General features: G+C 38.0%; 2 protein-coding genes across 2 annotated transcripts in view; one reads left to right on the top strand and one right to left on the bottom strand.

The window, feature by feature from the left end:
* The first annotated feature begins 1,516 nt into the window (after positions 1–1,516).
* LOC102835435 (scavenger receptor cysteine-rich type 1 protein M130-like) overlaps positions 1,517–11,650 on the top strand; it is a 144,881-nt gene continuing 134,747 nt past the window's right edge. The window contains 4 exon segments of the mRNA XM_006877887.1: positions 1,517–1,547; positions 2,805–2,891; positions 6,290–6,610; positions 10,356–10,676. Of these exon segments, the coding sequence (XP_006877949.1) occupies positions 1,517–1,547; positions 2,805–2,891; positions 6,290–6,610; positions 10,356–10,676 (760 nt within the window).
* On the bottom strand, positions 5,422–5,703 carry LOC102835063 (HIG1 domain family member 1A, mitochondrial-like). Its single transcript, XM_006877886.1, has one exon. It carries the CDS (start codon positions 5,701–5,703, stop codon positions 5,422–5,424), a length of 282 nt encoding a protein of 93 aa, XP_006877948.1.

Below are 11,650 nucleotides of genomic sequence, written 5' to 3'. Positions count from 1 at the left end.
TGAAGAAAAACATGGCATCAGGATTGGAGGAAGACCTATTAACAACCTGTGATATGCAGATGATACAACCTTGCTTGCTGAAAGTGAAGAGGACTTAAAATACTGATGAAGTTCAAAGAGCACAGCCTTTGATGGATTACATCTCAATGTAAAGAAGACAAAAATCCTCACCACTTGACCAATAAACAGCATTCTTACCAATGAAGAAAAGATTGAAGTTGTCAAGGCCTTCATTCTTCTTGGATCAACTATCAACACTCATGGAAGCAGCAGTCAAGAAATCAAATGATGTATTGCATTAGGCAAATCTGCTGCACAAGACCTTTCTAAAGTGCTGAAGAGCAAAGACGTGAACATGAGGACTAAGGTGCACCTGACCCAAGCATTTTCAATAACCTCATTCACATGTGAAAGCTGGACAGTGAAAAAGGAAGACCATAGAAGAATTGATGCATATGAATTATGGTGTTGGAGGAGAATACTAAAAGTGCCATGGACTGCCAAAGAACCAACAGATCTGTGTTGGAAGAAGTGCAACCAGAGTGCTCCTTGAAGGCCAGGATGGTCAAATTTTATCTCTAATACTTCGGACATGTTGTCAGAAGGGACCAATTGCTGGAGAAGGATATCATGTTTGGTAAGATGGAGGGTCAGAGAAAAAGAGGAAGACCCCCAATGAGATGGATTGGCCAGATGGCAGCATCAATTGGCTCAAGCATGGCAACAATTGTGAGGTTTGTTCAGGATCGGGCAGTGTTTTGTTCTGTTGCGCATAGGGTCACTATAAGTCGGTACCAACTCAATGGCACCTAACAACAACAACATACTTTTTACATGTGTTCATTATTATGTGCTTCCCTTACTTGATTTTGAGTTATTTAGCACTAAAATCATATCTTGTTAATCCTTGCTTCATCATCTGTGGAATTAGTAATATTCATGCTTAGTTCTCTTGCTGCTCATCATCTGATTAGAAAAGTAATACAAGTACCACACAAATCACTCATTAGGAATATCAAATTATGAAAATAAAATTAAGGGTAGATATAAATGACAAACCATTAATTATTTAATTGTATTTATGTCTATTTTGCTTTAGTTTTTGACATAATTTAACTATGTAACAATTAGTATTTTTTCATGTCTCATACATTAGTACAAGATGTAATACAGAAATAGAGAAAACAATTCAATTCAGCAACAACAATAAATGAGTTAATATTTTCTTTATTCTTTGTAAAAATAGGAATACTATTTCTCAGTTTCTTTTGGTTGCTTCATGTCCCATATTGAAGAAAACATGACTATGAAAGGAAACCTCAGCTCTTTTAATGACTTCCCTTTTTTCAGTTGACTCCACCTCCATTATGTACACTTTACATTTCTTGTGGGAGTGAGGAGACTTCAGAACCCTTGAAAGTTATCTTCTTTAAAACATTTCTAGGGGGGAAAAAAAAACAGCTAAGAAAATTTAGGAATCATTGAACCATAAAACCAAGGAATGGACAAACACAGGATGGTACTACTTGAAGACTCTGGATCTATTGGTAAAAACTTCTAATTTATTCTACATTTACCCTTTAATGGAATATGAAATTCTTCTATCAATGTATGTAATTTAAAGGTGATTGATACCATGAGAATAATGAGAAAATGGAAGGAATGGGCCAGGGACATTAACCTTATGTGACAGTATCTTTAATTTATCACAGATTCAAAATTGGAGATAAGAGATGTAGATCAGGGTTGGCATCATAAGTAAAACTACTGAATGAAATTAACTAAGGAACTGAAATTAGCTGAACTATATTAAATATGAAGAAAATACAAAAACACTCCACTGTGTCAAGTAGATTCCGACTCACAGTGACCCTATAGAATAGAGTAGAATTGCTCCATAAGGTTCGCAAGGTTATCAATTTTTATGGAAACAGACTGTCTCATCTTTCTCCCCTGATTTAACTGGTGGGTCCATTGTTTGACCTATTTCTCCACCAAGGCTCCTATGAAAATAATATTCCTTAAAAAGGATAGAACATACAGGAATAAATACTGATTGAAAGTAGATCACTTAAAAGAAATGTAGGATTCTGAAATCTTCATGATTTACATGGGCATATTAAACTCTTAATCTTTAAAAAAAATTATTGTTAGGTGTTCAAGTACTTTTTTAAAATTATTGTTAGGTTAAGGTAGTAAGAAGAAATGAGAGTGATAACTGTGTTTAAGAGTATTTTAAGTTATATCTGGAAATGAAAAGATATTTGAATTTTAAAAAATATAATTATTATCACATCAATGCATTATTGTTCAGCTATTATTTGGCAGACGCTGTGGTATGTACTGGTGAAACTATAGTAAAACATGACAAATATAGTCATTCCCTAATGGAACTTAAAATCCTATAGGTCGATTGGGCAAGTGTGGAGAAAGGACTGTTAGTAGTTGATTATAGAGGGGGTAAAGGAATGTGGAAGTCTCAGGAAAACTGCTCTGTGCTTGCAAAGACAACTGCCCACCTTTAAGTCATATTGGTTTCTTTTTTCATTTTCCAAGTTTTACAGTTTGTTCTTGCGATTTTTGTTTCCACCACAACCTTCTTCTAATCCTCCACCTCTAGGTTACCTCTAGGTTTCCTGTATCTACAAGGAAAGCTATTTCCTTGAGACTGTGATTCTGGGTATGAATTTTTCCTGTCTGCTTTGCTTTTTGAATCAATTCTTTGTTAATCCCCTCTGAAAACATGTCTTCTCCAAAATGCCTTTTTAAGAAAATCAGGTTAATGCCTCTTTTCTTTTTTTCAGTCTTTAGAAGATGTTTCATCCCCTTAGGTCCATTTGCTATTGCTGCGGTCTCACTCCTCACTGCCTCTTTTATCACTGGTTCTCTTGGTGAGTACTTTGTAAAATTTACGTGCAACCTTTGACCACTCAGACAAAAATTATAAAATGCAAGTAATCTTCCTGAGGGCTGGATGGCATTTAAAAACTAGGTAGCATGCCTCATGGATTCAAAGGATTCGATATGAAAAAAACACACAATAAGAACCTAATCATAGGACACAAACAAATGAACAAAATGTCAGTACGATTCTTCCTAAAATAAAATAAGCTCTCTCAGGAAGAAATACATATTACATAAGATGGGAAGTAATGCCTAGCTGAAAAGTACAAGAAAATAGAAAGTAGATGCAGTTTTAGAACTGTTAGGACAAAAAGAATTTTTAGAAACAATTCAATAAGGTCAAATGCCGAATTTTATTTAAAATGTTGTGGCTCAGTCAGAACAGCCTCTGGCTCCAGCTCCCCTCCTCCTTCCCCTCTAAGAATGGCCCAATAGGAGAATGCCTACCCTTGGCCCTATGGCCAACAGATGGCTCAGTCTGGCCTAAAGTCCCTGACCTAGAGATTCTACCGGAAGGAGCCTACCACTCCATCTGCTCTTGCCCCCACGAGCCGCTGCAAAGTCCAGCACATTGCTGCCCCTGGCCAGAAAAAGCTAGTGGAGAACAGCAATGTGACACCCAGCTTCTTAATGAAGACCTTCACAGCTGAGGACTTTGAGATTGACCGCCCACTTGCCTTTGCTAGGGAGAATAGCGTCATGGAGCTCAAAGTTCTCTTCAAATCTCAGATCTAGATGCTGTACAAGGAACTACAGAAGAGCCTCACTTTTGACCAGCAGCGATCAACCACCAACATGGAAGTTTGCAAATGCTTTAATATTATTGTTGTAGTTAAGTGCCGCCAAGTCGGTTCCGACCCATAGCGACCCCTATATAGGGTTTCCAAAGAGCAGCTGGTGAGTTTGAATCTCCGACCTTGCAGTTCAAGCGGACCTTGTGGTCTAGTGCAGTATCCCTCAGCACCACAAGTACTACCACGGAAAGAAGGTGATTCACAGGAATCTCAGCTGCCCCAGCCTGACTTGAACAGCAGCTATCTCTGCCCACCTTCTCTTACAACTTGTTTTCTCTGGATCATCTGATCTCTAGTTCTCTCTCTCCCCGTGCATTTCCTGCTCCTTTACCAACATAGCAGCAATTTAACATTGCTATACCCTAGAAGTCTTGTTTTGTTAGTTTTACTGCCCTGGTTGTTGTTGTTGTTGTTGTGTGCCATCGAGTCGGGTCCGACCCATAGCGACCCTGTACAGGGTTTCCGAGGGTGTAAATCTTTACGGGAGTAGAAAGCCTCATCTTTCTCCCGCGGAGCGGCTGGTAGTTTCGAACCGCTGACCTTAAGGTTCGCAGCCCGATTTGTGGTTAGGATCACTAATAGTATAGGGTGGATACAAGCAGTAGTGATAGGGCTGCCTTGTCTGCTTCCTGACTTAGGTTTTATTGTTAAGTGTGATGTTCACTGCAGATTGGTTTTTCATTGCAAAATACACATAGCACAAAATTTGCCGTTTTAACCATTTTCAAGTGGCAGCAATCACATAACGTTGCACAATTATCACCATTAGTTGTTTCCAATTTTTTTTTTCATTTCCCCAAACAGAACTATACCCATTAAGCTATAACTCCCCATTTCTTTTCCTCCCCAGGCCCTGGTCACCAGTAATCTACTTTCTGTCTCTATGCATTCTAGATATTTCACAGAAGTAGGATCACATCATATGTGTCCTTTTGTATCTGCATTTTTCACTCAGAATAGTGTTTTCAAGGTTCATCCATGTTGTTTGCTATGGATTTTGTTTTTTCCTTCCTATAGATTTTTTTTTTTTTAAGTATTCTTTGTTTACTTTTGGATTAGCAATTAACATACACAATTTATTTCAAGATGACATTTAGAAATTATTCTAATATGACAACAGCAAAACTTAATTCTACAGTTACAAAAGAACTAAACTGGTATCCATAATTTATATTATTCTCATATGTATAACTATCATTCTAAAATAAATACTACTTCTAGGCAGCTGTCACCAGCTTTTTAGGTTTAATTTAAGTATACAGACATTTTCAGTTATGGGGGACACTATGTTATGTTCCATCCACATTTCTGAAATCGTTCAAGAGCCAACTAGTCTAGAAACTGAGGGACTCAACCAGTCCACAGAGTAGGCAGAAAAAAGTTTCACTGGGGAACACTGGACTGTCACATGACATCCAGAGATGTGATATTTTGCGGCAACTGAAAATATGTCAGTTTTGGCCTGCTGTCTTTTTCAGAATTAATTTCATTCCAAGAGTTTAAGAATTGGGACATTTTATCACTATCTTTTTGCTAACTTGATTCCCCTGAATGACCTCATTAATGCTGTAGGCACTAGCAGTTTGGTCACCAGGCAAGTCAAGTCTGCAATAAAGAAAGCCCATATTCAAAACAATGAACCCACTCAAATGATTTATTTTCAACATAAACATGTAACCTGAAATCAAGCAACACTAACAAGATGATGTCAGCATCTCTTCTTCTATGGCTTAGGTTTTGCCCAGTATTCCCGATACATGGAATACATCATACCAACAGTCATTGCTCCCACCACAAAGCCTTGGGCTGCCACCCGCTTATGGATCAGGTGGATGGACATTTTCGTGTCTCTCCTGTTCTTCAATCTGTATAATCCATATGCAACAATTGCTGCAAACCCTGCCATTCCAATGGGGACAAATGGTGACTCTTTAGCTTTTCGGATAAATTTTGATCCCTGATCTTCATCATATGAAGAAAGAGAAACGTCTGTGTTGGATGACATAGTGGTTGAAGAATCTTCCAAGAGTCACAGAATCGCATAAACTCCCACCGGCTTCCTCTTCCTATAGATTTTTGAGAGATACATTTTTTTATATATATATCAGGTTCAGGAAGACCTAGTCTGTTCTTCGTTTGCTAAATGTTTATATTTTATTTAAAATTTTTTTGCATAATAAATATTGACTTTCATCAAATGCCTTTCCTATATTGATTGGTTATTTGCTTCTTTTATCAATTATTATACATCAAGAAAGTTTCTATTTTATCCCCCCTAAAAATAAAATTGTGGCTCAGTTTTTAGCCAAACAGACAGGTCTATAAGGTGAACAATAAAAAATATTGAAAGAGGGAAAATAAATATATATCAGTGGACCACCAGGTTCTTAAGTTCTTTTCATGGCGTTGTTTAACGTGAATCTATTTATACTTGAATGTCTATGAAATAGCTGTCTCCTATTGTACCATGAATGAAACCAGCTTTGGGTTTAAAATTTGTCTTTGAAAGACAAAAAAGTAATCTAAAGAATATTATTCTCTACTGTTTTTTTGTGACTTTGACCAATTGCTGTCTTGACCCGTTGCTGCAGGAGGAACAGAGAAGGAGCTGAGGCTAGTGGATGGCAAAAACAAGTGTTCTGGGAGAGTGGAAGTGAAAGTCCAAGAGGAATGGGGAACAGTGTGTAACAATGGCTGGGACATGGATGAAGTCTCTGTGATTTGTAGGCAACTGGGATGTCCAACTGCTATCAAAGCCACTGGATGGACTAACTCTAGTGCAGGTTCAGGACGCATTTGGATGGAACATGTTTCTTGTCGTGGGAATGAATCGGCTCTCTGGAACTGCAAACATGATGGGTGGGGAAAGCACAACTGTACTCACCAACAGGATGCTGGAGTTACCTGTTCAGGTAAGACTTGCATAAATCAAAGCCTTGAGATGTACTGTTTTGTAGAAAAAAGTAAACATGCAGGAGGTTTAAAAATTAAAAAGAGCCATTTTATGTAACCATCTAGTCCAAGCATAAAATGACCTAATCCTTTGCTAGAAGAGAAGATGTGGCAGTCTTTGTGGGGGATGGGGTGGGGGTTGGGATAAGGCGGCAGTCCAAGGAGATTCTGGACTCTATAATCAATGAAGAAGTGACTCGATTGACTTTTGTATTCTGTGTGTGTGGAGCTGTGGGATAAAGCCCTGGACTGCAGTGTCGATTTGAACCACAAGGTTGGTGGTTCAAACTCCCAAGCATTCCTTGGAAACCTATCCAGAGTCCTTACAAGTTGGAACTGACTCGATGGCACTTAACAACAACAACAAGCCCTAAGGTAGGAGTCCTGGTGTGGCTCTGTAGGATAAGCACTAACTGTAGGGTCAGTGGTTCAAACCCACCAGCCACTCCTCAGAAGCCCCATCCAGAGTCACTATGAGTCGGAACCGACTTGACAACACTTAACAACGGCAACCCTAATGTAACCTCCTAAAGAGCCCTGGTGGTGTGGTGGATAAGTGTTCAGCTGCTAATCAGAAGGTCAGCTCTTCCAACCCCACCCACGCTGTGGGAGGAAGATGGAGCCATCTGCTTCCATGGGGCAGTTTTACAATGTTCTGTAAGGTTGTTGTGAGTCAGAACTGACTGGACATCAGTGGGTTTGTTTTTTAGGTTTAATGTAACCTCCTACTCCTAGATAAAATTAATATCTAAGTGAATTCCTTGTCTCCTTTCCCAATGACATGCTACTTTAGTGTATTGACCCATAAAGCATTGCCTTTCATTGTCCATTCATTAATAATCAATTTACTGAATTCTAAGAAGCAGATATGCTTAAGACTAGTACTTTCTTCCTTTGCTGGAGGAAGGATGCTTTACAATTTAAAATTGGTTGGGGTTTTTTTCCCCAGCATTCAATACTATTCATTTGATTTGAAAAGTAGACTTAATTTGCATACATTTTCTTAACTTTTACCTCAGTTTCTTAAGTTTTACCTCAGGATAATCTAGAAAGCTATGTATCAAGCCTTACAAATGACAAATCTAAAAGTCATATTTCTGACCCTATTCATATTTGGGCCTCCCCACATCTCTTTTGGCATCCTAGTGTGGTGCTGTGGGTTATAGCACCAGACTGCAAAGCCATTTGAACTGCAAGGTTGGCAATTCAAGCTCACCAGCTGCTCCTCAGAAACCCTATCCAGGGTCACTATGGGTTGGACCCGATTTGATGGCACTTAACAACAACAACAACAATGTGTCTTTTGGTAATTTCATTGACCTATACAAAACCCTCTCACCTCCCAGTCTCTCTGTTAGAAACCACCTGCCCTGTAGGCTGATTGCAAAAAAAGCTGATCTATTCCCAGGCATTGTGGTATAAGGAGAACACTGCAGGCTAGATTCAAGTTAATTACAGCCATCATCAATGCTATGATTTTGAGCAATATTCTTAAACTTCAGATTCTGAGGACTCAAGGTTATAATTAATGTAAAGCTAGTGGTACATTCACTGATATGCAATGGGTGCTAAAAAAATAAAGTTAGATTTCCCATGGTTCTCTGCTTCTCATTGCATTGATGATACAAAAAGCATGTGCTTCTTCTTCCCCCTTCTCCTCCATCATCCTCTGCCATCTTCTACTTCTGCTTGTTCTTCTTGTTTTATTACTCCCGCCTTTTCCTCTTCTTCTTTCTCCTCCTTCTCCTAGCCTTTTATTCGTAATCATTATGGGAGAAAAGACAGGGATTAACAAAAGCCACATACCACAATGTTAAAAATTACAATAAATTTTTGGAGGCATTCACATGTATTGCTATCTATGTAGTGCTTTCAATTCTTGTTTTCTATTGCTGTTTTATTTTTTTTTAAATCTAAGAATGGAGTTAATCAAACTTGCTTCCTGAAAAACATACACCTTCAATTGGTGGTGGTGGTGGTAGTGTGCCACCGAGTCAGTTCTGACTCACAGTAACCTTGGAGAGGGTTTTGGAAGCTGTAAATCTGTACAGGAACCCAAAGCCCCATGTTGAATGTAGTGTCTGTTATATTCAAACTACTGGCATTGCAGTTAGCAGCCCAGCTTGTAATCCACTACACTATGAGAGCTCCTACACCTTCAGTTGTTGTTAAGTGCTAACCTATGGGTTCCGACTCATAGCAACCCTGTATAGTGTTTTCAGGAGCAGCTGGTGAGTTTGAATTGATGACCTTGAGTTACAAACTAACCTTGTCGTTTAGTGCTTTATCCTACAGCACCACACCAGGATTCCTTCAATTAGGGCATCATAAAAGAACCCAAATGTAGACACATGAAGAGTCTACATTTCTGAAATTCTCTACCCTGATTGATGCTCAATCCTCTGAGCCTCTATTTCTTGGGGGATTTTATTAATATCACATGCACTGAGACCATAAAGCATAATAATCCAAAGTATAGACTCTGATGCCAGTTTTTTGTTGTTGTTGTTTTAGTCTTGGCACTGCAATTTAACTCTGCCAATCACATAACCTCAGTTTCATTATTTCTAAAGTGGGCATACTGGTAATAGTACATAATGTTGAAAGTTGTTGTGAAGATTGAAAGGGATACTTTGTGTTATGTAGTTGAAACAAGGGATAGGTATTTTGACTGAGAGCTACTGTTGTTAGTCCAGAATCCAAAATTCATGTAAGTGGAGGTCTTTGACTTTTGATTTTAAACCCTTTAAAACTGAAATATTTTTTGCTAGGAACAATTTTAAAACAATTTGTTCAGCCACATACAGATTTTATTTTTCAGGTCTCCCAAATCTCCTTTTCTTGGTTATCTAACACTTATAGAAAACCTAAGAGAGTATGCAGAGAACATTTTCTGTATGCAAAAGCTGCTTATTGTATAAATAGTATGCAGTGCTTTTGCAGGGTGGGGGGCACTTTGGTTGAAACTGAAAATTGATGAGAAATGAGTTCTTTCAATTGATTTTTTCCCATTTCAAGGAAATTTGTATACAATCAGGGTCTTTTTGCAAATATTATGTGTACTCATGCATTTCTATCTTTAGATATGCTAAATTAAATGCTGTTTTCCACCTTTGAATTTCTAATTCAACCTCAGGCAAGTATTCACTATAGCTCTGTAGTGTTGCTAATGTTGTTGTTGTTGTTAAGTGCCATGGAGTTGATTTCGACTCACATAACCCTGTACAGGTTTTCTGAGAGGTGACTGGTGGGTTTGAACCATTGACCTTATAATTAGCAATTCAGTGCTTATCCTATAGTGCCACATCAGAACTCATAATAGAGATGATTTAAATGTTGATTTTGAATGTTTCACTAATAATGACTTCTCATTTTTACCATTTTGTTACATGGTCTAATATATTTTTCTTAGTTTCTCAAAGAAATAATTTTAGTCAAATGATCTATTTCTACATAGAGTGTTTAGCTCTGTGTAAATAATGGAAAGAAACTGTACAAAATAGAAAGGAAGCTTTAATTTATATGTATTTTCCATGGTAATTCAATCTCTATGAAAGTCCTAATTATTAATTTATTTTCAACAAATTGAAGTTCTGCAATATGAGGGACTCAGCAGCATCCAAACTCAATAAACGAGGAACCTTATTTTCTAAAATCACATCTGAATGAATGTCACTCTGATCTTTGATCTTATCTCTGCTCTAGATGGATCCGATGTGGAGATGAGGCTGGTGAATGGAGGAAACCGATGTTTAGGAAGAATAGAAGTCAAATTCCAAGAAAAGTGGGGAACAGTGTGTGATGATAACTTCAACATAGATCATGCTTCTGTGGTTTGTAAACAACTTGAATGTGGAAGTGCTGTCAGTTTCTCTGGTTCAGCTAGTTTTGGAGAAGGCTCTGGACCAATCTGGTTTGATGATCTCATGTGCTATGGAAATGAGTCAGCTCTCTGGAATTGCAAACACCAAGGATGGGGAAAACATAATTGTGATCATGCTGAGGATGTTGGGGTGATTTGCTTAGGTAAGGACTGATCCAAGTTTGTTCTGTTCTCTATAAAAGTACAAAAGAAAGGAATAACAGTCATCCAAGTTCAGACTCTTAAGAACGTAATGAAATCTGCTTCCTTGGTCAACTCATGATCGCCTCATTTCAGGTTACAATTTTGACAGCTGTGGAGTTTTAACCTTAAATGAAATTAGAATAAATAAGTTAGGAGAGGATGGACGAACAGTGAAACAGATTCAGGATGAGGATAGAAGGGAGTGGTTAGGGAGGAATCTAATGTCAAAGAAAAGAAACAAAGCTTAACAAGTAAAAAAAAAAATTTTTTTGTGTGCTGTATTTACTCTTTATTATGATTTAGTTACATAAGCTAATTGGTTTTCCATTGAGCAAGTCATACACTTTTTATTACGTGACATTGATTGTAATGCTGTCCTTCTAAAAGCACTCTTCTCACTTCCTCCCTTTGTTTACTGTTTCTGTTTGTCCTTTTCTATCACTGCCTGCATTCTGAGATGTAACCCTGGGCTGTTGCTACCCTTGTGATCTCATATGGTTGATTGGATGCAGGGATCCATACTTCCTTGATGTTATTGTTCACCTATAGGTTCATCTATTGTTTGGTAGAAAGTTGAGCCATGGCAGTAAGTAACTTTAAGCCTGACTGAGGTGGCTTTGTGGGTTAATGCGCCAGGCTACAAAGCCATTTGAAGTGCAAGGTTGGCAGTTCAAGTTCACCAGCTGCTCCTCGGAAACTCTATCCAGGGTCGCTATAGGTCAGAACCGACTTGATGGCACTTAACAACAACAACAACAACAATAAGAGCCATAGTCTCAAGGATTTCACCATTTACTAGTAAATTTTGCTTCTGAATGAAATTTTAAGAACCTACCAGTCCCCTTCTCATCCTCTAACCCACAAAAGTCTTTTATTTTAGCTACATTAACCTAATCCTTCCCAAGTCATTAATTCAAATTCACTGAATCATATG

Source organism: Chrysochloris asiatica, unplaced genomic scaffold (assembly GCF_000296735.1).
Source record: "Chrysochloris asiatica unplaced genomic scaffold, ChrAsi1.0 scaffold00662, whole genome shotgun sequence".
Lineage (NCBI taxonomy): Eukaryota > Metazoa > Chordata > Mammalia > Afrosoricida > Chrysochloridae > Chrysochloris > Chrysochloris asiatica.
Note: the sequence above shows the minus strand (reverse complement) of the source record. Positions and strands in the feature narration are given on the sequence as shown.